The sequence below is a fragment of the Salmo trutta genome, chromosome 38, assembly GCF_901001165.1.
Source record: "Salmo trutta chromosome 38, fSalTru1.1, whole genome shotgun sequence".
NCBI lineage: Eukaryota > Metazoa > Chordata > Actinopteri > Salmoniformes > Salmonidae > Salmo > Salmo trutta.
In genome coordinates, this window is record NC_042994.1 from 10,804,463 (window position 1) to 10,829,910 (window position 25,448).

General features: G+C 40.5%; 1 protein-coding gene across 1 annotated transcript; it reads right to left on the bottom strand.

The window, feature by feature from the left end:
• Window positions 1-14,672: 14,672 nt before the first annotated feature.
• LOC115178506 (C-X-C motif chemokine 11) lies at window positions 14,673-16,432 on the bottom strand. Its single transcript, XM_029739720.1, has 4 exons — window positions 16,160-16,432; window positions 15,712-15,829; window positions 15,465-15,548; window positions 14,673-15,109 (listed from the first exon to the last, which is right to left on the bottom strand). The coding sequence occupies exons 1-4, from the start codon at window positions 16,230-16,232 to the stop codon at window positions 15,055-15,057; spliced, it is 330 nt and encodes a 109-aa protein (XP_029595580.1). The 5' UTR covers window positions 16,233-16,432; the 3' UTR covers window positions 14,673-15,054.
• Window positions 16,433-25,448: the final 9,016 nt, after the last annotated feature.

The following is a 25,448-nucleotide window of genomic DNA, read 5'->3' on the forward strand; positions in this document are numbered from 1 at the left end:
GCCTGATAAGCGGAACAAGAGGAGGGTGTTCCTGGAGCAGCTGGGAAAGGCACTTGTAACCCCACACATTCAAAGAAGGGAGCGCCTCCCCCGCACAGCAGCCTCTGCAGCGCTTGTGAAAGCTGTTCAGGGGGCTGAATCTTGTCCTGATCCACCTGAGACTGCAGCTGGGGCAGGCAAGAGGAGGAGATGCCAATTCTGCCCCCCAAAGAAGGACTATAAAACAAATACTATGTGCAGCACATGTGAGAAATACATCTGCAAAGTCCATGCATACACACTTGCATACTGTCCTACATGTGCTAATTAGAGTTGATTGATTTATGTTCTTCACGTTTTTGTTTTGTATCTATTATCTTATTTTATTCTTGTTTATTGTTGTTGTTTATTCACCTTGTGAGTGGGGGCAATGGTTAAAAAAATGGGATAAGACTAGTATTTTGTAGTTGAATTCCTCATTGTACAGTATATAAGAATATATGTTGCCAAAAAAGTTCAAGACTTATTGTTTCCCTTCAATAAAATGCATTCAAAACTACTTTCTGCACATTTCTGCTACTTTATTAGGCTATACAAGTGCTATCTCTTTCTAAAAAAAAGTATGTTTACATCTATGCAATACCTTTAGCAATAATAATAATAATAACCTCTACTTTAGTAAATAAAACAATTATGACAGGTGTGTTGTAATAAAAATAAGTGGTGTCCGCTGATTAAATGCAGTCTTTCTGCATTGTGAAGAGGGAAACCCCAGATATTCACAAAGTTTGCGATGAATGACATGTTTCTTCATGCAAAATAGATTTAGGGTTTAAAATTCAAATAAGCTGCTTTATTTTAGGGGTTTAGTGAAGGCGGTCATTTTTTATCCTTAGGACAAGGGGAGTATACAGAATGTTAAGACTACACAAGGGTTAAGATTTTTCAGATACAAAGGCCAAACTGACTGGAATCATTTACCTATAGAAATAAGGGCATTAAAATCACACAGTAAATTTAAGAAATCCCTTTTTCAAATGTTAAGAACAAACTGTTTGTGTCACATGAAACATCACAATGTGAAGATATTTGTAAAATATATGTATATATTATAGGTACTTAATTTTATTAGTGGTATTAGTAGTTGTAGCAGTAGTTTGTATTAGTTGTATTAGTAGTTGTAGCAGTAGTTTGTATTAGTTGTATTAGTAGTTGTTGCAGTAGTTTGTATTAGTTGTATTTGTAGTTGTAGCAGTAGTTTGTATTAGTTGTATTAGTAGTTGAAGCAGTAGTTTGTATTGGTTGTATTAGTAGTTGAAGCAGTAGTTTGTATTAGTTGTATTAGTAGTTGTAGCAGCAGCTTATATTAGTTGTATTAGTAGTTGTAGCAGTAGTTTGTATTAGTTGTATTAGTAGTTGAAGCAGTAGTTTGTATTAGTTGTATTAGTAGTTGTAGCAGTAGTTTGTATTAGTTGTATTAGTAGTTGTAGCAGCAGCTTATATTAGTTGTATTAGTAGTTGAAGCAGTAGTTTGTATTAGTTGTATTAGTAGTTGTAGCAGTAGTTTGTATTAGTTGCATTAGTAGTTGTAGCAGCAGCTTATATTAGTTGTATTAGTAGTTGAAGCAGTAGTTTGTATTAGTTGTATTAGTAGTTGTAGCAGCAGCTTATATTAGTTGTATTAGTAGTTGAAGCAGTAGTTTGTATTAGTTGTATTAGTAGTTGTAGCAGTAGTTTGTATTAGTTGTTGCAGTAGTTGTTGCAGTAGTTTGTATTAGTTGTATTAGTAGTTGTAGCAGTAGTTTGTATTGGTTGTATTAGTAGTTGAAGCAGTAGTTTGTATTAGTTGTATTAGTAGTTGTAGCAGCAGCTTATATTAGTTGTATTAGTAGTTGTAGCAGTAGTTTGTATTAGTTGTATTAGTAGTTGAAGCAGTAGTTTGTATTAGTTGTATTAGTAGTTGTAGCAGTAGTTTGTATTAGTTGTATTAGTAGTTGTAGCAGCAGCTTATATTAGTTGTATTAGTAGTTGAAGCAGTAGTTTGTATTAGTTGTATTAGTAGTTGTAGCAGTAGTTTGTATTAGTTGCATTAGTAGTTGAAGCAGTAGTTTGTATTAGTTGTATTAGTAGTTGTAGCAGTAGTTTGTATTAGTTGTATTAGTAGTTGTTGCAGTAGTTTGTATTAGTTGTATTAGTAGTTGTAGCAGTAGTTTGTATTGGTTGTATTAGTAGTTGAAGCAGTAGTTTGTATTAGTTGTATTAGTAGTTGTAGCAGCAGCTTATATTAGTTGTATTAGTAGTTGTAGCAGTAGTTTGTATTAGTTGTATTAGTAGTTGAAGCAGTAGTTTGTATTAGTTGTATTAGTAGTTGTAGCAGTAGTTTGTATTAGTTGTATTAGTAGTTGTAGCAGCAGCTTATATTAGTTGTATTAGTAGTTGAAGCAGTAGTTTGTATTAGTTGTATTAGTAGTTGTTGCAGTAGTTTGTATTAGTTGTATTAGTAGTTGTAGCAGTAGTTTGTATTAGTTGTATTAGTAGTTGAAGCAGTAGCTTGTATTAGTTGTATTAGTAGTTGTAGCAGCAGCTTATATTAGTTGTATTAGTAGTTGTTGCAGTAGTTTGTATTAGTTGTATTAGTAGTTGTAGCAGTAGTTTGTATAAGTTGTATTAGTAGTTGTTGCAGTAGTTTGTATTAGTTGTATTAGTAGTTGTAGCAGTAGTTTGTATTACTTGTAGTCTTTTTTATGCTGTTAATGTATGTTTTTTAGTATTGGTGTTATTATCATTGTTATTTAAATGTTATTATTATTAGACAGTAATATTATTCTTGTTACAAATTTGTATTTGTTATTTTTTATTTTACTTAAAAACGAGATCTCAAGATATTTCATCCTGCAAAACTTCAAATAAATAAATACCATCATTGCACATCATTCATTTGGTCAGAACTTCACAGTAATCACTATGAGGTTTTCTGTCTTTAGTTCAAGATTTGCAGCCAAGCCTTTTAAAAATATCTCTCGCTTGAGCCATACAGTAGAGAAACAGAGACAGAGAGTAATTCATTGTGCTGATTAGATTACCAAACGTGGGACAGATAAAGTGTCTGTTCGCTGATTGAGAGAAAACAGAATGTGGGCCGAGCCGCTCCATCGCATTACATTAATTGTGCTTTAAGTCCGCTAGCCTGTGGCGCTGCTAACACTCCTCTCTGCCCAGCATGCAATTTGTGTGTGATGTCTGAATGTCTGCTCACTGCTACCTCACACACACACACACAGATGGAGACATACAGGCACAACCACACACACACTCAGGCATACACACTCACTCACTCCCTCCCTCCCTCCCACACACACACACACACACACACACACACACACACACACACACACACACACACACACACACACACACACACACACACACACACACACACACACACACACACACACACACACACACACACACACACACACACACACCATTACTACCATCACACTGTTGGTGATGATTAGGGACTGGTATAGCTAGCGGCTTCAGAATGGGTGTTCCACAGCCCTCGCATGCCGCAGTACTCGAGTCCAGAGGCCATAGCATTAATCAAATTCTCATTGCTGATAGCCATCTTGTAAAAGTCTGTTATATTGTAATTGCACGGCACAGAGGTAATGCTTGACTTCATCCCAAATGGTACCCTATTCGTTATGAAGTGCCCTATTTTTGACCAGAGCCCTTTGTGCCCTGATCAAAATTAGTGCACTAGGAAGGGAATAGTGTGGCATTTGGGACACATACCTTGTTGCAGTTGTAAAGGAGTCAGGCCTCTTGTTCAGCCTCGCCAGCCTCCTGTTAACAACTTTGTTTGTGTTGAAGATATACTGCACTGTTGTTCGCCTGGCTTTGAATGCTTATTATATTCACAGATGCTCTAAGCACCGAATCCTATTATTGGATAGTGTACAGTAAATAAAATAATGCATTGATGTCAATAGGAGCTCGGAGGGAAATGGGGTTACACACACATATCTGAAGTTCAGCCACAAGCTATTGTATAGCACTCAGTTCATTCATTCAACTTCATCAAGCAGGCCACTATCCAAGCTCTGGCTTGTTTTTGTTCTAGAAGTTACTTACAGAGTCTTAAGTACTATAGTACAATACAAATAAGTAGTTTAGAAGACAGATGGTACATGTAGCTCTCCAACAATGCCTGGTACTTGTCCTGATACTACAGTCTGTACCAGTAGCTGTATGCAGCTCAGGGAGCCGCAGGTGGTAAATTGGGCACAGAGGGGCTCCAAACCAATTATGGGTGTGGTTTACTTGTCAGTCAACAAGTGTTGCTATATTTAGCCTGTCTGTTGCTCACCAGCAACTCAGTGAGACTCATTTAGAGGGCAGGGCTGCAACGCAGTCAGGTAGCCAATCGATATTTTCCCTTTGAGATTGGCTTTGATTGGTTTTTGAAGACTCTTTTGTGAAGTTAAGTTTGTAAACTCTCTAAGTTAAGATTTAACAGTTGAGTATAATAATAGAATATAGCTATCTGGATGACTGTCTGCCATACATGAGCTACAGTAGTCCCTGAATTCCAATCAAAAGTTTCACTTTACAAGGGACAGTTTCTATTCTGGTGCTTCCTAGAGTCTTCTCCTCCTTGATCTCTCACTCCTCTCCTCCTCCTCGCTCATTAAATCCTTTTCTTTCTCGCAGGTTCCTACCTATTAACTCTGGAGCTGGCCTCTGTAACTTCAGTTCATCTCTCTCTTCTACTCTGTTCTCATTCCCTTAGCACTCCATTTTTGATCTCTCTCTTCCTACTCTCTTCTCCATGTCCCTCATTCACCCGAGGTTCCTCTCCTTCTCCGCTCTGGTTGTAATTCTTCTTGATCTCCCTCTCTTTCCCTCTCTGTGTCACTCTGGGATGTTTGTTGAAATCAGTGGATGTGCTCCGCAGAAGAGAAAGGGGAGGACCATCTTCCTTAGCGAATTTCATTAAAATAAAAATAGTGAGACATTTTAAAATGTTTTAGATTAAACTATACTAAATATATTCACATGCTACCAAATAATTGATTAAAACACACTGTTTTGCAATTAATTCATTTATTACAAAATGAAGATGAAGCGAGAGTTAGAGAGAGAGCTAGCTATATTTCGCTATATTTTTTACTTTCACTTACTTAGCTAGCATCAAATGCAGCTAGCTAGTTTAGCCTACTCAAACAACCAGCTCAAACAGAGAGGGATGCTATGTTAGCTAGCTGGATATGGCTTTCCAACACTGGAAGTCTTCCAAGTCAGGGTAATCTTTTGCTTTTATTAATTTATTGCCACCGGGGCCTGCTGAACTGCAGGATTGAACTGCAGGATTGTAGAGGGTTTACTAACGTGTTAGTTCTCGTATCTATATTGACTATGACCTGACAATGATGTAGGCTGTGTGTAGTGGTTAGCGCTCATGATATGAAAGTTTGGCTTGGAAAGGTTTTTTCGCCTAGTCACATACAGCTGGTGTGTTGTGCACTTAGTCCACAAGCGAAGGGAAAAGGTGAGAGGAGGAGAGCCTGTAGATAGATGCGAGAAGGAATTATATATACAACGAGCTGTTTGTATGTAGCTGCTATGAAAGTGAACTGTGTTTGCGTGTGATCAGGGGTGTATTCATTGTGCCAATTCTGTTGAAAATAAGCAAACAGAACAAAACGGCGATAAACATACCTGAATTTGTCCAATAGAAACTCTTGTTTGCAACTGTTGGACTAATGATTACGCTCTAAATCAGTAAGATGCAGGCAAAAATGTGCAATGCGGTATTGAATCTGTCATCTTGATTACTCAATATTCTCTCGACCTTTCATTCATAGACTAGGTTGTAGCAACCTCATGATGGGTACAGGGAAAGTTTGAGCATCATGTAGTACCCTAAACCTATTAAAGTTACATTGAACTGGATGAATGGAATATGAGTTACTGTCATCCAATATGCTGTAATAGAAATAAGGTAATGTTCATAAAAAAAATTATCATCCTCCCTCATCTTAAACGGCTGCAACCGCCACTGGTTGAAATGCCTGGGGTCATATTGACTTGGTTACCACAGTTCACCGTTGAAACTGTACATAGTTGGCTTTTTTGGCTCTAGTAATGTAATAGTTGTGCCACTGGGCTCTTCCTTGCTCATCAGAGCGCCGAGCTTTACAAGTGTTTAGATGTCCCTCAGGCAATCTAAGTGGTCTGCTTTGTGCTGTTGTACATCACATTTGGCATTTGAAACTGGAAAATTTCAGCGTTATCTTGAAAATGTTGATCAGATATTGCATAAATTATCGTCCCCTGCCTCGTTGTTCTGCCAAAATCAGACGTCAATATCTGAACTTTCACAGCGTTTTCGCCGCTCGTTATTGGTAGCCAAAAAACATTAAAGCCTTTAATTTACAATACACATAATATTTAAAAGATTAAGATTCTATGATTTTCTATGAATATTCAATTTTAGGAGGAAGCAATCTCTAGCTCCATCTGTCTTTCCCTAAGTAGGGAATGAGTGGGGGACTACCTTAAATATGATACTCTGAGATTTTTAACATACAGTATGAAGCTGTCAGTCATAACAGAATATGACATACAATCTAATGATCTTATACAAATAGAATGTTCCTCAAAGACTTCATGCCGCATCAGGATTGAGCAACATCCTGTTGTTAAGAAGTCACCATGCTCAAAGTGATCCGGCCAATAGCAATCGCCCAAACCAATTGAGATGCACTTGTCTCTCTCCTAGCCGAAGCCTCTTACTCCTTATGATGCCACGCTACACTGACTAACCTGACACAGACGCTAGCTGAACACTCCCTCTCAACTCCAGCGCCCCATCAGACGGTCTCCAGTGAGACAATTACCAAGTTTTCGTTCAAATTTGTCTCTTGTCCAAAAGTAGCACGTCAAGCGCAGGTTAAGGGGACGGTAATGGGCAACGTAGTCACGCCTATTATCGCACGGTGAGTTGCTGAATAACTAACCACCTGATGCAAGATGACACTTTTCGGATAAGTAACAAATAAGGGCGAGCCCCTTCTTCAGCCCCTCTTCTTCCATCCGTGACCCTTTCAATAAACTGTTTAAAGTGCAGAGGGGGTTATTTCCAACAATTGCGGTCCTGCTCCCATTTTGGACCAGAGTGGAGAAAAGGTTAATGAATTCAATACTGCTGTAAGCCCTGTATCCTCCTTAACGGTGGGCACAACAGGAGTCAGTGGGTACAGGAGATTGTTCCAGCATGCTGATAAGGGGGACTAGTAGAGCAGAGTGTATATGCTGCCCCCTGTAGACTTAGATTTGTAACTACAACAATCTACTTTATATCCAAGAAACAAGCAAAACAACTAAGCAACGTCTGTGTTCGGTTTAATGTATTGGTTGAGGTTCGACCCACTAGCTCTGTTCAGCTGATTGCTTGTTCCCTTGTTGCGACGCGGGAATTAAACTTGCCTGATTGATTCTAACTACGGTGTCTCATGGAAATGTGGATTTACCTACTGCAACTACTGTTGGGGCTATGGGGCTGAATACATTTCAATATGATGTTTGGCTCATTCCTTACGGCGTGTCTCTCAGAAGAATGTTCCAGTGACTTTGTGATAATTAAATGGCACAGTGCAATCCCAGCTCTATGACCATATGAAGAGGATTAGCATACAAGCAAAGTGTGAATACACTACAGTATAGTGTGGTGAGATCACATCACACTCCATTCTCAGCCTCCTGTAATCTTGTCAGGGAGCAGCATATGCAAATTTGCAACCAGCCTTATCCTCTGTGAGAGAGAAAGTGTGTGTGTATGTGTGTGTGAGTGTGTGTGTGTGTGTGTGTCCATGTTTGTGTGTGTATAGGCTCCTGACACTGTATCTCAACACTTGACAGACAGAAGAGTTCAGTAGTCAAAGACCTGAAAACAGTGTCCAGAAACAATCCCCTAGACAGGCTTTGTATTTCTGTTTTCCATGTGGTAGTTTCTCCCTCTCCCCTGCAAATGACAACCCTACCATTCACTCTGGACTTCAATGTTAGCTACATCAGATGGAAGAAAATCCCATTGGTGTAATATCTCAATCAAAGATCCTTTGCCACAGTCCATTACCACGGTGAATAAAACAATAATTGAAATAGATTTCTGTCCAAACCAGCTAGAGCAAAGTCATGTTTGGACGTATTTTCCTCAAATCAACTATTCAAGTCTAACAAAGGTGAAGTATCAGGGGACGTTTCATATCATGCCATGTTCACGCCATTCACCTCGATTCGTCTAGATTTCACATAGAGTTCAGTGTTTGGATTGAAGGGACAACAGCTTGATTTATTTAAGATGCCGTTTCCCTGTGGTGTGTGCTGCCTTCAACATTAGCTCCTGGTGAGTCTCCTGTTCTGTTTATGCAAGTTACTCTGTGATTTGTTCTCTCTCCCTGACTCCCTGTATAGTAACCTCTCTCTGCACTTAAAATGACATGTGGTCTGCATCTCTGCATCTGGGGAGCAGTGGGCCTTGGGCAGGCCGGCCCACTAGACAATGAGAGTAGCTGGGTGCTTGTGTCATTCTTTATTTCTGGGTCAAAGCTGGGTGATTGACAAGACGGGACATGAGAGGTTTTCCTCCTAACCCTGACGCCTCAGTCATATATCCATGGTGACGCATAAAACACACACACACACACACACACACACACCCACACACACACACACACACACTCTTTGAAGAGAACCCATAGCCAACATAGTCGTTTGGCACAGTTGTTTATTTGTTTGTGTGTCGTTCCGTTCTTCACAGCATTCTCTCTTGACTATTTTCATATAATTGATGCCCACTCTCTTCACGGCCTGTAGAGCAACAAAGAGAACGCATGAAAGCCATGTTATAGCAGTAGCTGTATGAATATTGCATGGGGATAACGTGTTAGGGGCAATTTACACTCTTCCCTTTGTCTGACAGCTACATCAACAAGCGATTGGGCATGCTCCACATGTATAAATAAAATATTGGGTTGCCATTTTTTTATTTAATTATTATTATTATTTTTGTTTTTTTACATCTGACGAACAGCATGGGTTTGTTGGATTCCAACACACATCTTTGATTCTAACAGCCGCTGCTGTTCTCCTTTACGAGAGAGTATTACACTGTGGGAGACAGCTCAGTCCTTTTTTAAAAGCTATATATAAGCTTTAAAGCAGGCGGGAACAACACATATCATGGAAATAAAATGCAAAATATTTCTCTCAGGATTTGTGCCTTTGCCGCAGAATGTTAAAAAATTAAACACGCTCGTCAGTGGGAGGCTTCTGCAAAAGTGGCAGACAAATTATTAGTAGCAATTTTGCTGAAACATGAAACGCCACCCATTTGAAAATCAACTGCTTTGTTGATAACATGCAGACGATAAATTGATGATATATTTGCTGATCTAGTTTCTTAAGGAAAGGTTCTCTTACTCTGAGTTTCTGCTGTTTTGACAGCTAGAGTAAGGAACATCAGGCAACAAATGAAACAGCATGCAACCAGATTTGAAGCCTTTCGAACATCAAGTAGAGTGTTTTCCACTTACCTAACCATGTTGAACCTTCGTCTACTGAACCTCAGGTGGGGATGATCAATGATCTGTCAATGATCATTTTAGTCCATTTCCATCTTGTGATCCTAATAGTATGCTGACAACAGTTCATATAGGCCGGATCCCAAATGGCATCCTATTCCCAACATAGTGCTTACTTTTGACCAGAGCCCAAGATCCAGCCATAGTAATGTAACATTAGCCTCGTCTTCTCTCAACAACTTTACTGAGATATTGTCCATATCTGTCTTAACAGATGATTTAATTCCAGGAGATACTGTATATACTGCAGGGTATGCCACAGGCAGATATGCCTAAGCACCCTTTCATCTGCTATGTTTCTAGGCTTTGTTTTTGGTTTATGTTCTCATGCGGCAGGTTTTATTATAGAGTGTGTGTGTGTGTGTGTGTGTGTGTGTGTGTGTGTGTGTGTGTGTGTGTGTGTGTGTGTGTGTGTGTGTGTACTCACACAAAAGGAAGCTCAGCAGCCTCACAACTCTGGTCTGGGAATAAGAAGGTTTATGGAGGATCTATTCTCTCCCACACTCCTTGGCTCTTGCTGACCACCAGCAGCCCTTTGATTTCCCCCGAGTGAGAAGGCCAGTTCTGATACCCTCCAGCAAAGTTTATCTCCACAGCAAAAGTAATGGTCAAAACGCAAGACGTGTTGCCTTGGAGCTCATCACGCTGGAGAAACATTGTATGTCCCAAATGGCACCCTATTCCTTTTATAGTGCACTACTTTTGACCAGTCCTGGTCAAAAGAAGTGCACCATATAGTGAATAGGGTGCCATTTAGGACACATCCATGGTGTATCTAAAAGGGAAGAAACTAGGCCGCTGCAGCAAATCAGTAAATGTTTCAGAAACACTTCAACAGCTGAAGTCGGAAGTGTGCATACACTTAAGTTGGAGTCATTAAAACTCATTTTTCAACCACAAACTACAGTTTTGGCAAGTCAGTTGGGACATCTATTTTGTGCATGACAGTAATTTTTCCAACAATTGTTTACAGACAGATTATTTCACTGTATCACAATTCCAATGGGTCAGAAGTTTACATATACTAAGTTAATTGTGCCTATAAACAGCTTGGAAAATTCCAGAAAATGATGTCAAGGCTTTAGAAGCTTCTGATAGGCTAATTGACATCGTTTGAGTCAATTGGAGGTGTACCTGTTGATGTATTTCAAGGCCTACCTTCAAACTCAGTGCCTTTTTGCTTGACATCATGGGAAAATCAAAAGAAATCAGCCAAGACCTCATCAAAACAATTATAGACCTCCACAAGTCTGGTTCATCCTTGGGAGCAATTTCCAAACGCCTGAAGGTACCACGTTCATCTGTACAAACAATAGTACGCAACTATAAACACCATGGGACCACGAAGTCCTTAATACCGCTCAGGAAGGAGACGTGTTCGGTCTCCTAGAGATTAACGTACTTTGGTGCGAAAAGAGCAAATCAATCCCAGAACAACAGCAAAGGACCTTATGAAGATGCTGGAGGAAACAGGTACAAAAGTATCTATATCCACAGTAAAACGAGTCCTATGTCGACATAACCTGAAAGGCTGCTCAGCAAGGAAGAAGCCACTGCTACCAAACCATCATAAAAAAGCCAGACTACGGTTTGCAACTGCACATGGGGACAAAGATCGTACTTTTTGGAGGATTGTCCTCTGGTCTAATGAAACAAAAATAGAACAGTTTGGCCATAATGGCAATCATTACGTTTGGGGGAAAAAGGGGGAGGCTTGCAAGCCGAAGAACACCATCCCAACCGTGAAGCATGGGGGTGGCAGCATCATGTTGTGGGGGTGCTTTGCTGCAGGAGGGACTGGTGCACTTCACAAAATAGATGGCTTCATGAAAAAGGAAAATTATGTGGATATATTGAAGCAACATCTCAAGATATCAGTCAGGAAGTTAAAGCTTGGTTGCAAATGGGTCTTCCAAATGGACAATGACCCCAAGCATACTTCCAAAGTTGTGGCAAAATGGCTTAATGACAACAAAGTCAAGGTACTGGAGTGGCCATCACAAAACCCTGACCTCAATCCCATAGAAAATCTGTGGGCAGAACTGAAAAGGCGTGTGTGAGCAAGGAGGCCTACAAACCTGACTCAGTTACACCAGCTCTGTCAGGAGGAATGGGCTAACTTATTGTGGGAACCTTGTGGAAAGCTACCCGAAACGTTTGACCCAAGTTTAACAATTGAAAGGCAACTTCAGCAAATACTAATTGAGTGTATGTAAATTTCTGACCCACTGGGAATGTGATGAAAGAAATAAAAGCTGAAATAAATCATTCTCTCTAGTATTATTCTGACATTTCACATTCTTAAAATAAAGTGGTGGTCCTAACTGACCTAAGACAGGGAATTTTTACTAGTATTAAATGTCAGGAATTGTGAAACATTGAGTTTAACTTCGTCCCACCCTAGTCAACAGCCAGTGGAATTGCGTGGCTCGAAATACAAATACCTCAAAAATGCTATAACTTCAATTTCTCAAACATATGACTATTTTACACAATTTTAAAGACAAGACTCTCGTTAATCTAACCACTTTGTCCGATTTCAAAAAGGCTTCACAGCGAAAGCAAAACATTAGATTATGTCAGGAGAGTACCCTGCCAAAAATAAGCACACAGCCATTTTCAAAGCAAGCATATATGTCACAAAAACCAAAACCACAGCTAAATGCAGCACTACCTTTGATGATCTTCATCAGATGACACTCCTAGGACATTATGTTATACAATACATGCATGTTTTGTTCAATCAAGTTCATATTTATATCAAAAACCAGCTTTTTACATTAGCATGTGATGTTCAGAACTAGCATACCCACCGCAAACTTCCGGTGAATTTACTAAATTACTCAAGATAAACGTTCACAAAATACATAACAATTATTTTAAGAATTATAGATACAGAACTCCTTTATGCAATCGCGGTGTCCGATTTTAAAATAGCTTTTCGGCGAAAGCACATTTTGCAATATTCTGAGTACATAGCCCGGCCATCACGGCTAGCTATTTTGACACCCACCAAGTTTGGGACAACCTAAACTCAGAATTACTATTAGAAAAATTGGATTACCTTTCCTGTTCTTCATCAGAATGCACTCCCAGGACTTCTACTTCAACAACAAATGTTGTTTTGGTTCCAAATAATCCATAGTTATATTCAAATAGCTCCGTTTTGTTCGTGCGTTCAGGTCACTATCCGAAGGGTGACGCGCGAGCGCATTTCGTGACAAAAAAATTCAAAATATTCCATTACCGTACTTCGAAGCATGTCAAACGCTGTTTAAAATCAATGTTTACGCTATTTTTCTCGTAAAATAGCGATAATATTCCAACTGGGCGACGTTGTATTCATTCAAAGGCTGAAAGAAAAAAAGTGAGAATTCTCATGAACGCGCATCTCCAGTGTCACTGTCCCCAGGCTGACCACTCACAAATTCTCCTTCTGTTCTTCGCCCAGAGACAGCAGACACCCCATTACACTTTCTGGCACCTTCTGAGAGCCAATGGAAGCATTAGAAAATGTCACGTTACAGCAGAGATGCTGTATTTTCGATAGAGATGCAACAGAAGGACAACAAATTGTGAGACAGGGCACTTCCTGTATGGAATCTTCTCAGGTTTTGGCCTGCCATATGAGTTCTGTTATACTCCCAGACACCATTCAAACAGTTTTAGAAACTTTAGGGTGTTTTCGATCCAAATCTACTAATTATATGCATATTCTCGTTTCTGGGCAAGAGTAGTAACCCATTTAAATCGGGTACATTTTTTATCCGGCCGTGCAAATACTGCCCCCTAGCCCCAACAGGTTAAATGTATTTGGCTAAGGTGTATGTAAACTTCCGACTTCAACTGTATTTTCAACACCTCCTAGAGCCTTTTGTTGTTTTCAATGACACATTTAGAAAGCTACGTCATCTTGATTTATTTAGAAAGCTACATTATCTTGATTGATTTATAAAGCTACATCATCTTGATTTATTGATAAAGCTACATTATCTTCATTGATTTAGAAAGCTAAATTATCTTGATTTAGAAAGCACATTATCTTGATTTATTTAGAAGGTAAATATTGGCATCTAAATAATGTTCTGGTATTATCATTGACTACTTGGTAACACTTGACATTAAATTGCTATTATACCTGTGTAGTTGACTATTAGGTAACACTTTACATAAATTTTGTCTTATACCTTTAAGTTGATCTTATACCTTTACATTCAGTTGATCTTATACCTTTACATTCAGTTGATCTTATATCATTACATTAAGTTGATTTCATACCTTTATATTATGTTGATCTTATATCTTTACATTAAGTTGATTTCATACCTTTATATTAAGTTGATCTTATACATTTACATTCAGTTGATCTTATACATTTACATTCAGTTGATTTTATACCTTTGCATTCAGTTGATTTTATACCTCTAAATGAAGTTTCTTTATGTTTGTGTAGTAACGCTATAATTACACAAGTCAGTGATTATCTGGGTTTAGGTACGAAGGTCCTCCAGTAGATGGTGCACAGTGACAGTATTGTAATGGCTGGAAATCAACATTTTATGATCATCTATTTCACATTTCTTTTGCACCAACAAATCAGATTATATAGGATTATTACACGTGACTGTAATATGTCTAACCCTAGTGTGTTCATTTCATCTATTCCAGTAGTTGAGAAACATCATGTGTGTCGAGGTTCACCCCAGGTTGCTATGGCATCCGTACATTTTTCTCCTGACCTGGAAGTCCAGCCTTTGTTTCTCAGCCAACCCCTGCAGCTGTTGAGACCAGCTGTGTTTAAGTCATGACCATGGGTCTTATTTCAGTGTTGCCATACATGTGACCCTCTCTCTCTCCGGAGTGTATCATACTCTGTTAAATGTTAAAGGAGCTGTTCCCATAGCACTCCCTATGGGTATTAAGCCCTATGCATGAATTGTGACAGTAATAATGCTTGTGTCACCCCATATTGCATCATAAGACTTGGTATAAGCATTCATAACAAATGGAGTGTTATGATTAAGAGAACGTTGAATCTTTAAGTTGTGTCAAAAAACGTTTTATTTCAGTTGTATCAAAATCCTATTTATCTGTTCATTAATATACACTTATTAAGGAATATACACTTATTTAAATAACAAATACGAAAATAAATAAAGAGTTTTACATATGATATCTTTAAATGTCTCACAATTAGTGTTGTATACTTGTAGTTGTTTACAGCGCTGTAACACAAAATCACAAAGGAAACTGATGAAATAGAAAGTCCCTCTTCTCTCTCTCTCGCGGTCTCTCTCTCTCTCTCTCTCTCTCTAAAGTGCAGTGTCGGCCCCCAACATTCTTCTTGTGTGTGTTTGGTCACATGACTTCTGGGAAAATCCAGCCGTTGGGTTTTCCGTGCCCCTTCTCCCCTCCTCCGTTACGTTCACACTGCTTTTCTCTTAAGACACCTCTTCTTTTGCTTGTCGTCCTTGTTTATTCTATTTGGAAGGAGGGAGACGAGTGTTATTCTCAGAAAGGACTAATGTTACATGGATTATATATTTGGTCAACTGCTGTAGGATGTTTCTAAAGTATGTGCTAAGGTCTTTTGCTTTTGCATACTTTAGCCTCATGTCTGCTACTTAATGGTGTGATTAAACTATAATTACAGTAACTTTTATAATTACAGTAACTTTTATATTACAGTAACTTTGCTTTTTTACCATTAGATCTATATGTCATTAGATTGTGATAAATGTTGATCTATAAGTTATTACATTGTAATAACTGCAGTATAGTTCTGCCAAGGCTTTTGTATGGTGATGATGGGTCTGATGATTTGATCTATCTTACTTGTTCCAGCAGTTGACGAAAAACATGGCCTTTCTACCAACAGGGTTCAGGCACCTTCTGGCTCCATCTTCTGCCAGTGTAACACTGAAAATAACAAACCACACATACACACAATTAATGCTTGTGTCACACAACTGATATAAGGCTGATAGAGGTGATGTCATGTCATAAGTTAATGTCAGAAAGAAACAAACAAACACAAAAAGAGAGAGAAACCACTTTCTGCTTAAATGAATGCAGTACTTACATGATTTCAGTAGTGTTGCAGTAATGGGTCTTTTCAATGATTTCAAAGTCATCAATGATTTCCTGAGTATGCATAATGGTTCCTGGGCATTTGCATCTGGCACCTGGAACGTGCTGAGCTGTAATGAGAGTTATAAACATCAATTAACATGGTAAAACATTTTAATGGAAAAGTAGTTTTATGAAAAATATGTTTTCAAATTGGATTTTGGATAAGAATTCACATGAATGCATTTTTGCACAATGCTTGTTCTAAGAAGAAACTGTACATAACTGCAATTTCTATAGTATTCTACACAAATGTTATGCTATATGACAGACACTACATGCACAGTAGCCTAGTCACTGCAAAATACCTAGTCAGTCAGGTAACTAATAAAGCATGCACACTGCACCGTACATTCCATATATTGTAGCTGACATTGCTAGAAATTACTTTGAGATCTTACCTCCATTGAGCTGTATACAAACTCCCAGCAAAACCACCAGGAAAAGACTGCAGGCTTTTGGTGTGAAGGCCATCGTGAATGTAAGTAGCGAGAGGTGAGAAGGTGGGGAGGTGAGGAGTCAGGAGGCCGTGAAGTGAAAGTGAAAAGTGAAGAGCTAGTGGGATCCATTGTCCTTTTTATAAACTGCAGAGGGTTTTCCCAAATCCCATGTTCTTTCCCGGCAAACGTTCAAGAAACAGCAGACCTCTCCCTGGAATTTCCCAGCTCACTAGGGTAGAAATGAAGGAATGTTGGACTACAGAGTGGAGGGTGGAAGGGGCGGAGGGAAGATGGGAGTCTGCAGATAAATATGCGGCCACAAGAGTCTTCACTCCTAACTTCCTAACTGTGACTGGGGGAAAGTGAATGCCAGGGTGAGTCAGTGTTGCAAGTCACGGTGATTCATGTTGAAGTGACATATTTGCAGGCAGAGCTGTCTGCAAACCTGTTATTTTCAATAATGTAAATTAGGCTGTCTCAGATTCATTCGTTGGACAGATCCGAAGTCTCCTTCCAATGACTTCCTCCTTCTGAAAACTGCTCTTTATGACATCACAGATCTGGGGGTCAAACAAGAGGTGGTACTTCGGAAGACAAACCTCACCCCAAACTTTCCTGACGAATTCTGCTCATATTAATTTACCATGTGGGACCATGCTCAGCAAGTTGAGTGGTAAAGACCTGATTTGACTTTTTGGTTCATACACGATTTATCATTCATTATATGACCAAAACTGTACTCTGACTACCACCTGCAATTATGTGAGCAACTGCTAATGAGCCATGTCCAAGATCATGACTGACGCAAATTAGGCAATAGTTCACAAGTTGGGGGTTATTGCAAATACTGTTGCTCTTTCTCATAAAGTGTAATTTCATGGTACTGTCCACTGAAAAACATTGTTACTCAACATCTTAAAATGAGTGGTGTTTCTTCGGAACAGGACCGAATGACGCTTCAGTAGAATCTGTACAGTATAAGTCATCTATATTCTGGGTTTTGTAAACATTAACTTCCTGTTTTCTCCCTTTGTCTTGATATGAAAGGGGGATGGACCTAGGCCAAGGTAGCTTTATTGCTAATGTACTGTAGCGCCAGCTGTCTTTGATCACCACATGCTTGCAACATTTAGAATAAACAGAAACTTAAGGAGCTTAACAGACCAGAACCAGAGCACAGAGCAGTGCTTAAGAAAGACAATAGATAACATTTGCTGTCCCATAAAGAAAAGAAAAAGTCTGTTCTTGAAGACAAAGAGAAAATAATTGCCTTGATTGTGAGTGACAGAGTCAATGACCGTGATAACAATGTTTTTGAATACCATGTTGTTTTAATTGTGTTGGTCACACTTAGAGATTTACAGACAATCATGTACAATATTTACAGCTTCTATTTACAAAATAGTTCCTTACAAAATATTATCATTACGAGGATATCCAGAGAGATAAAGCAGCTAAGGTGTAAATTCATTGGGCTGAATCCCTCTGCCCCCTCCTTGTTCACCCCTCACTTTGTAAGGTGTCTTCTTCTACGGTGTCCATATTAGGACACCCTTCAACTCCGGTCACGCCTGGAGGGACTCAGTCCACACAGTAGAATACATGGGAGAGTTAAGACAACGTTCACAAATCATCCCTGACTACCTCGACCTCCAATGGGTTAATCCAGTAATGTAATCCAGACTATACTTCCTGTGCACCAAGAGTTTAGCAAAGCCCTGAGGTCTTCTCCACAGCACCGTCACAAACAGAAGCCTGGGACTTTCTTAGTCACGTCAACCCAGAAAACTGGGCCTGCGCAAACAACCAATCCAGGGGGTCTCGGCCGGAACATACCCGGGTTACACAGTCCAATGGATGGGCGACCATGAGTGACACATTCGATAGACCACTGGGGATCCGAGGAGCATATACCATGGATTTGTTATAGGGCGCCAATGGGGCTACAGTGGAGCATCTTCCGACGGGATGGGTGGCCGAGCGGGTTATCCATCGCCGGTGCCCCCGGAGTGGGCCGTGGAGGGGGTACGGGGCGGTCTGGGAGAGTTTCTTGATGGAGTCCACATACTCCTCCATAGTGGGGTACTCGTCTTCCCCGTCCTCCAGAACTCCTTCCTGCAGCTCACTGATGGTAGGCAGCAGCTCCACAGAGGAAAGCAGCCGTCTGGGCTTCATCCTGTAAAAACAGCCTGGAAAAAACATTGACTTTTAAAAAATATTTTTGATACATAAACTAAGGAGATGTGTTCCTGTTGATACATTAGCTATGATTTGATTGCTATGCTCTATTTGAATACACACTGTACAGTACATATCCACTAACTGAAAGAATACTGCTCATTATCTTATGGATCATGTAGAAAATACCTTATCCTTTAGACTAGCATTACGTCATCCTTTAGACTAGCATTACGCCCCTCCTCCCCCCCCCCCCAAACAATACTAACATTGTCTTACCTCTGTTGTCTAGACTGTATCCCTCTCTTGTTGGTATTCCTCTCTGTATCGCAAACTCTCTCTCTGTGTCCTGTATGCCACTGTCTCAATGGCTAACAGAGAGGTAACTGACAGGTCTGTAGTACTACACTGGGATCAGTGAATCAGGTGAGGCTTTTATGTCTCATTATCCCAGACTAGACCAATGGGGCTAAGTATAGCACTGGGCATGGAAGTGCTGTCGTTTACTCTAACTCGGCTCAGAGTGTGTCTGTGTGTGTAAAGAGGGAAGTGCTGCCGTTACCTCTAACTCGGCTCAGAGTGTGTCTGTGTGTGTAAAGAGGGAAGTGCTGCCGTTACCTCTAACTCGGCTCAGAGTGTGTCTGTGTGTGTAAAGAGGGAAGTGCTGCCGTTACCTCTAACTCGGCTCAGAGTGTGTCTGTGTGTGTAAAGAGGGAAGTGCTGCCGTTACCTCTAACTCGGCTCAGAGTGTGTCTGTGTGTGTAAAGAGGGAAGTGCTGCCGTTACCTCTAACTCGGCTCAGAGTGTGTCTGTGTGTGTAAAGAGGGAAGTGCTGCCGTTACCTCTAACTCGGCTCAGAGTGTGTCTGTGTGTGTAAAGAGGGAAGTGCTGCCGTTACCTCTAACTCGGCTCAGAGTGTGTCTGTGTGTGTAAAGAGGGAAGTGCTGCCGTTACCTCTAACTCGGCTCAGAGTGTGTCTGTGTGTGTAAAGAGGGAAGTGCTGCCGTTACCTCTAACTCGGCTCAGAGTGTGTCTGTGTGTGTAAAGAGGGAAGTGCTGCCGTTACCTCTAACTCGGCTCAGAGTGTGTCTGTGTGTGTAAAGAGGTGAATGACAGGTGGGTCTTCAGCTAGGTGTTATATTGATATGTGAGGGTATGACCTCATGGGGCATGAACTGGACATCTTCGGGTATATGCATGAATTACTTTATTGTAGAAAAACTAAAATGTATTATGTAGTTGACATAATTGAATGCCATAGTTTCTAAAACAAGTCTATAACATACAGTTTCTCTGTTACATTTGAGTTCACCTGTATTTTCTCTCAACCTGTATATTAACTACGATACAGTACGTGAAATTCCGCCTGTGCGTTCAGAACATATTGCTATGACATCAACTTGTTGTCTCTGTCATATCGGGGTTACAGTATAGTAATCACAGGAACAGGAAGTGTAGATGAAACAGCTACACAGTAGAGGATTAATTGTCTGGATTATTATTGTTGTGCTCCTGTGTGTGTGCGTTTTTCAAATCAAATCAAATTGTATTTGTCAACGCCGAATACAACAGGTGTAGTAGACCTTACCGTGAAATGCTTACTTACAAGCCCTTAAACAACAGTACAGTTCAAGAAATAGAGTTAAGAACATATTTACTAAATAGAATTATAAGTAACACAGTAGAATTACATAATACTAAGGAGGCTATTTACATGGGGCACTGGTATCGAGTAAATGTGCAGGGGTACTGGTTAATCGAGGTAATTTGTACATGTAGGTACGGGTAAAGTGACTATGCATAGATGATAAACAGCGAGTAGCGGCAGTGTAAAAACAAATAGTCCGGGTGTCCATTTGATTAATTGTTCAGCAGTCTTATGGCTTATGGGTAGAAGCTGTTAAGGAGCCTGTTGGACCTAGACTTGGCGCTTCGTTACCAATTGCCGTGCGGTGGCAGAGATAACAGTCTATGACTTGGGTGACTGGAGTCTTTAACAATTTTTTGGGCCTTCCTCTGACACCGCCTGGTATATAGGTCCTGGATGGCAGGAAGCTTGGCCCCAGTGATGAATTGGGCCGTACGCACTACCCTCTGTAGCGCCTTACGTTCAGATACTGAGCAGTTGCCATATCAGGCGGTGATGCAACCGGTCAGGATGTCCTCGATGGTGCAGCTGTAGAACTTTTTGAGGATCTGAGGACCCATGCCAAATCGTTTCAGTCTCCTGAGGGGGAAAAGGTGTTGCCGTGACCTCTTCACAACTGTCTCGGTGTGTTTGGACCATGATAGTTTGTTGGTGATGTGGACACCAAGGAAACTCTCGACCCGCTCCACTTCAGCCCCGTCGATGTTAATGGGAGCCTGTTCTGCCCTCCTTTTCCTATAGTCCACCATAATCTCCTTTGTCTTGCTCACATTGAGGGAGAGGTTGTTGTCCTGCACCACACTGACAGGAGGGGACTAAGAACGCACCCCTGAGGGGAACCGGTGTTGAGGATCAGCGTGGCAGATGTGTTGTTGCCTACCCTTATCACCTGGAGGTGGCCCGTCAGGAAGTCCAGGATCCAGTTGCAGGGGGAGGTGTTTAGTCCCAGGGTCCTTAGCTTAGTGATGAGCTTTGTGGGCACTATGGTGTTGAACGCTTAGATGTAGTCAATGAACAGCATTCTCACATAGGTGTTCCTTTTGTCTAGGTGGAAAAGGGCAGTATGGAGTGCGATTGAGATTGCTTCATCTGTGGATCTGTTGGGGCGGTATGCGAATTGGAGTGGGTTGTCACGTTCGTTATAATAATGATCGGACCAAGGCGCAGCGTGAGTAGCATTCCACATAATTTATTAGAAAGTGAAACTTTAAAAAAATACAAAACAAATAAAGAATAAACAAACCGTGACTAACAATGCAACTACACATAAGCAATATCCCATAACCCACAAGTGAAAAACAAGCTACTTAAGTATGATCCCCAATTAGAGACAACGATTACCAGCTGCCTCTAATTGGGAATCATACAAATCACCCAAACATAGAAAAACTCAACTAGAACCCCACATAGAAAATAATAACTAGAAAAAAACGCCCTGACCTACTCTATCATAGAAAATAAGAGCTTTCTATGGTCATGACGTGACATGGGTCTAGGGGGTCTAGGGTTTCCGGGATGATGGTGTTGATGTGAGCCGTGTGTGTGTGTGTGTGTGTGTGTGTGTGTGTGTGTGTGTGTGTGTGTGTGTGTGTGTGTGTGTGTGTGTGTGTGTGTGTGTGAGATAGAGAGACTAACCACACGTTGCAGCCCTAATGTATCATTTTCTCTAGTATTGACTGACCATATTTGAACTGTGAATGATAACTCATGACATGTAAGTTACTGTACATCTGAATTGGGTTATTTCAGAGCTCATGCTAAGCACAGCACTGGGAACAGAAGTGATGTTGTTTACTGTAACTTGGCTCAGAGTGTGTCTGTGTGTGTAAAGAATGAGTGTAAGGTGTGGTTTTGGCTAGGTTTTATGTTGATATGTGAGGGTGAGAACTCAAGGGGCATGTGTGTTTAGAACAGGGGTGTCTGTGGGTTTTCTCTCCTACCTTGTACTTGATTGATCAATTAAAGTCATTGATTAGTTAGGACTTCCCCACACCTGGTTGTCTAGGTGTTAATTGAAAGGAAAGCCTGCAGAAACTCGGCCCTCCAGGAAATAAGTTTGACTCCCCTGATTTAGAACATATTGCTGTGCCATGAAAATTATTTTTCTGTCATATTGGGGTTACAGTAAAATAATCAGAGGAACAAGGAGTAGATATGGGGCACACATACTATTCTGTTCCTGTCACGCCCTGATCTGTTTTCACCTGTCCTTGTGCTTGTCTCCACCCCCCTCCAGGTGTCGCCCATCTTCCCCACTTATCCCCTGGGTATTTATACCTGTGTTTATATCTATTAGATGAAATTTCAATAAGCATTTTTCTACGGCTGGCCATGCTTTCCATCTGGCTACCCCTACCCCGGTCAACAGCCCTGCGCTCCCCACAGCAACTCGCCCAAACCTCCCCCACTTCTCCTTCACCCAAATCCAGATAGCTGATGTTCTGAAAGAGCTGCAAAATCTGGACCCCTATAAATCAGCCGGGCTTGACAATCTGGACGCTCTCTTTCTAAAATTATCTGCCGAAATTGTTGCAACCCCTATTACTAGCCTGTTCAACCTCTCTTCCATATCGTCTGAGATTCCCATAGATTGGAAAGCCGCCGCGGTCATCCCCCTCTTCAAAGGGGGAGACACTCTAGACCCAAACTGCTACAGACCTATATCTATTCTACCCTGCCTTTCAAAGGTCTTTGAAAGCCAAGTTAACAAACAGATTACCGACCATTTCGATTCTCACCGTATCTCTACTTGCACATTCATCTTCTGCACACCCTACCATTCCAGTGTTTAATTGCTATATTGTAATTACTTCGCCACCATGGCCTATTTATTGCCTTACATCTCTTATCCTACCTCATTTGCACTTTTCCACTGTATTATTGATTGTATGTTTGTTTATTCCATGTGTAACTCTGTGTTGTTGTATGTGTCTAACTGCTTTGCTTTATCTTGGCCAGGTCGCAGTTGCAAATGAGAACTTGTTCTCAACTAGCCTACCTGGTTAAATAAAGGTGAAATAAAAAATGTATAAAAAAATACCACAGTGTGCAATCACAGCAGCAAGATTTGTGATCTGTAGCCACAAGAAAAAGGCAACCAGTGAAGAACAAACAACATTGTAAATACAACCCAGATTTGTTTATTTTCCCTTTTGTACTTTAGCCATTTGCACATCGTTACAACACTGTAGATAGCCATAACATGACATATGAATTGTCTCTATACCTTTGAAGCGTTTGTGAGTGTAATGTTTAGCGTTCATTTCTGATTCTTAATTAGTTTATTATCTATTTCACTTGCTTTGGCAATGTAAACATATGTTTGAGAAAGAGAGAGAGAGAACGTTGCGGCCCGATCCACCGGACCGGTATCTTTTTCTCTAATATTGACGGACCATGTGTCTTTACTGTAACTATGACTCATAACTCGTGACATGTAAGTTACTGTACATCTGAATTGGGTCATTTCACAGCTCATGGGCTGTGAAACAAATGACATATGAAGGAAAACTTCCCGTATGACTTCTCGTAAACAGCAAACTACTGCTGATTCTGTATGCATAAAATACTTTTAGGGCAACGTTTTAGGTGAAAAGTTTGGGTCTGCCAAACGGCACTTTGAATGGTGTCTCTAGAGAAGACAAAGCATGAAAACATGACATGTTCCATGTTAAGATGGAGTCAGGGTGACATCATTCATCATATCATGAATAATTATTCAAATCATTTTAGCTTCCTTTGCTGCTATAGAGTCCAGCCACAATATCTAAGTTAATCAGCGGCCAGATGAAAGAAGAAACTATCGCTAAAATCATCGTTGACACCAGTCTCTGCCTTTAATGTTGAAGCAAATGGAGTTTGGTTTGGTTCACTGCATTCCTTTTAACCTCCAAAGAGGCCCCTACACACAAACACACAAAGCTCTCAACACTAACCTTTCTTTAGTAGTGTTGAATTACTCCACTCGCCCCATATTGAGTTGAGTAGACCCGGTAATGATGGGTGAGCCGAAATATGCGGAGAGTGCTGCGGTCACACTGCAATGGAAGGCCAGGCTACTGCTCTTCCCACAAGTCTTGACTCAGGCAACGGTCTGCCTTCAGTAGCACTTTCAGTACCAACTGTACAAAACTGTCTCAGAAGGTGGTGAATAGCATACTTTTAGTGTGGACTTACAGTATCTCAATGTTGTTTTACTGTATGGTCAGTTGGTCACTGTTACTTAACAGCAGATGTATCAATTTTGGGTGACTTTGTGATATAGGAGCCAATGTGCGATTCTATGGAGTTTTGACGATATATCACCTTTTCAATTTATCAGGCTTACATTTTGTTAATAGACAGTAGAAACAGACCCAGGGGTGAAGGTTCTGTCTCTAGGCTCATCCTGCCTGATCAGCATGTATTGTATTTGCCCATCTCCTAGTGCTCTATTTATAGACTTCAAGGTCAAAGTGCAGCTTTATTGAGTATACTGCAGTAGACAACATGTAGGTCCCCATGTGAAAATAGCCTATCTGCAATATGTGCTGTTTGGTAACACTTTACACTTTAGTAACAATTTGCTATAATCGGTGTAGTAACGCTGTAATTACTCTACTAACATTTACATTTTAGTTACTCTTATTAAAAGTGACTTACAATTAGTGCATTCATCTTAAGATAGCTGGGTCAGACAATCCCATATCAGTCGTAGCAAGTTCATTTTCCCTCAATAAGTACGGGATTAATTTAAGATACTCTTTGAAGAGGTAGGATTTCAGACGTTTTCAGGAGATGGGCAGGAACTTTGCTGTCCTAGCTACAAGGGGAAGCTGGTTCCACCATTGGGGTGCCAGGACAGAGAAAGAAATTGACTGGGCTGAGTGAGAGCTGACGGGGTGGAATGGCCAATAGACCATATGCGGCAGAATGGAGTGCTCAGCTTGGGGTTTAACTCATAACACATTGTAATAACATTGCTAGTGAGTCATTTAAAGGAAGATTGCTGTTTTGGACCAATGGCGCCAAAGTCAAACTCCCCCTCACTGGGCAAGAAGGGTCAATATCGGGGGATATCTTTATCTATATATATCCGGATATCTTACATATTATTAAATATAAGGAGTAGACATGCTCCAGATACGTGTATCCTTCATTTCATATATGGAGCTAGGATATTCTCCGTAATGGGACAGTTTCTACATGCATCCAATCCGGACCTCAGAAAGCTCACTGCTACCATATTTATCAAGTTTCAGGTAAGAACTAAGTGCAGACTGTGTTGAAGTAACAATGTTTATTGTAACAACAGGGGCAGGCAAACGACAGGTCAAGGCAGGCAGGCGTCGATAATCCAGTGTAGTGGGGCCAAGGTACAGGACGGCAGGCAGGCCCAGATCAAGCAGAGGTCGGTAATCCAGAATAGAGGCAAAGGTACCGGAA

Excerpts from the sequence above, each read along its gene's own strand:
- LOC115178506 (XM_029739720.1), bottom strand. The coding sequence starts at position 16,232 with ATGGCCTTCACACCAAAAGCCTGCAGTCTTTTCCTGGTGGTTTTGCTG. Across the intron at positions 15,830-16,159 it reads TTGTATACAGCTCAATGGAG|CTCAGCACGTTCCAGGTGCC; the intron begins GTAAGATCTCAA and ends CTCTCATTACAG. Across the intron at positions 15,110-15,464 it reads TTCGTCAACTGCTGGAACAA|AATAAACAAGGACGACAAGC; the intron begins GTAAGATAGATC and ends CCTTCCAAATAG.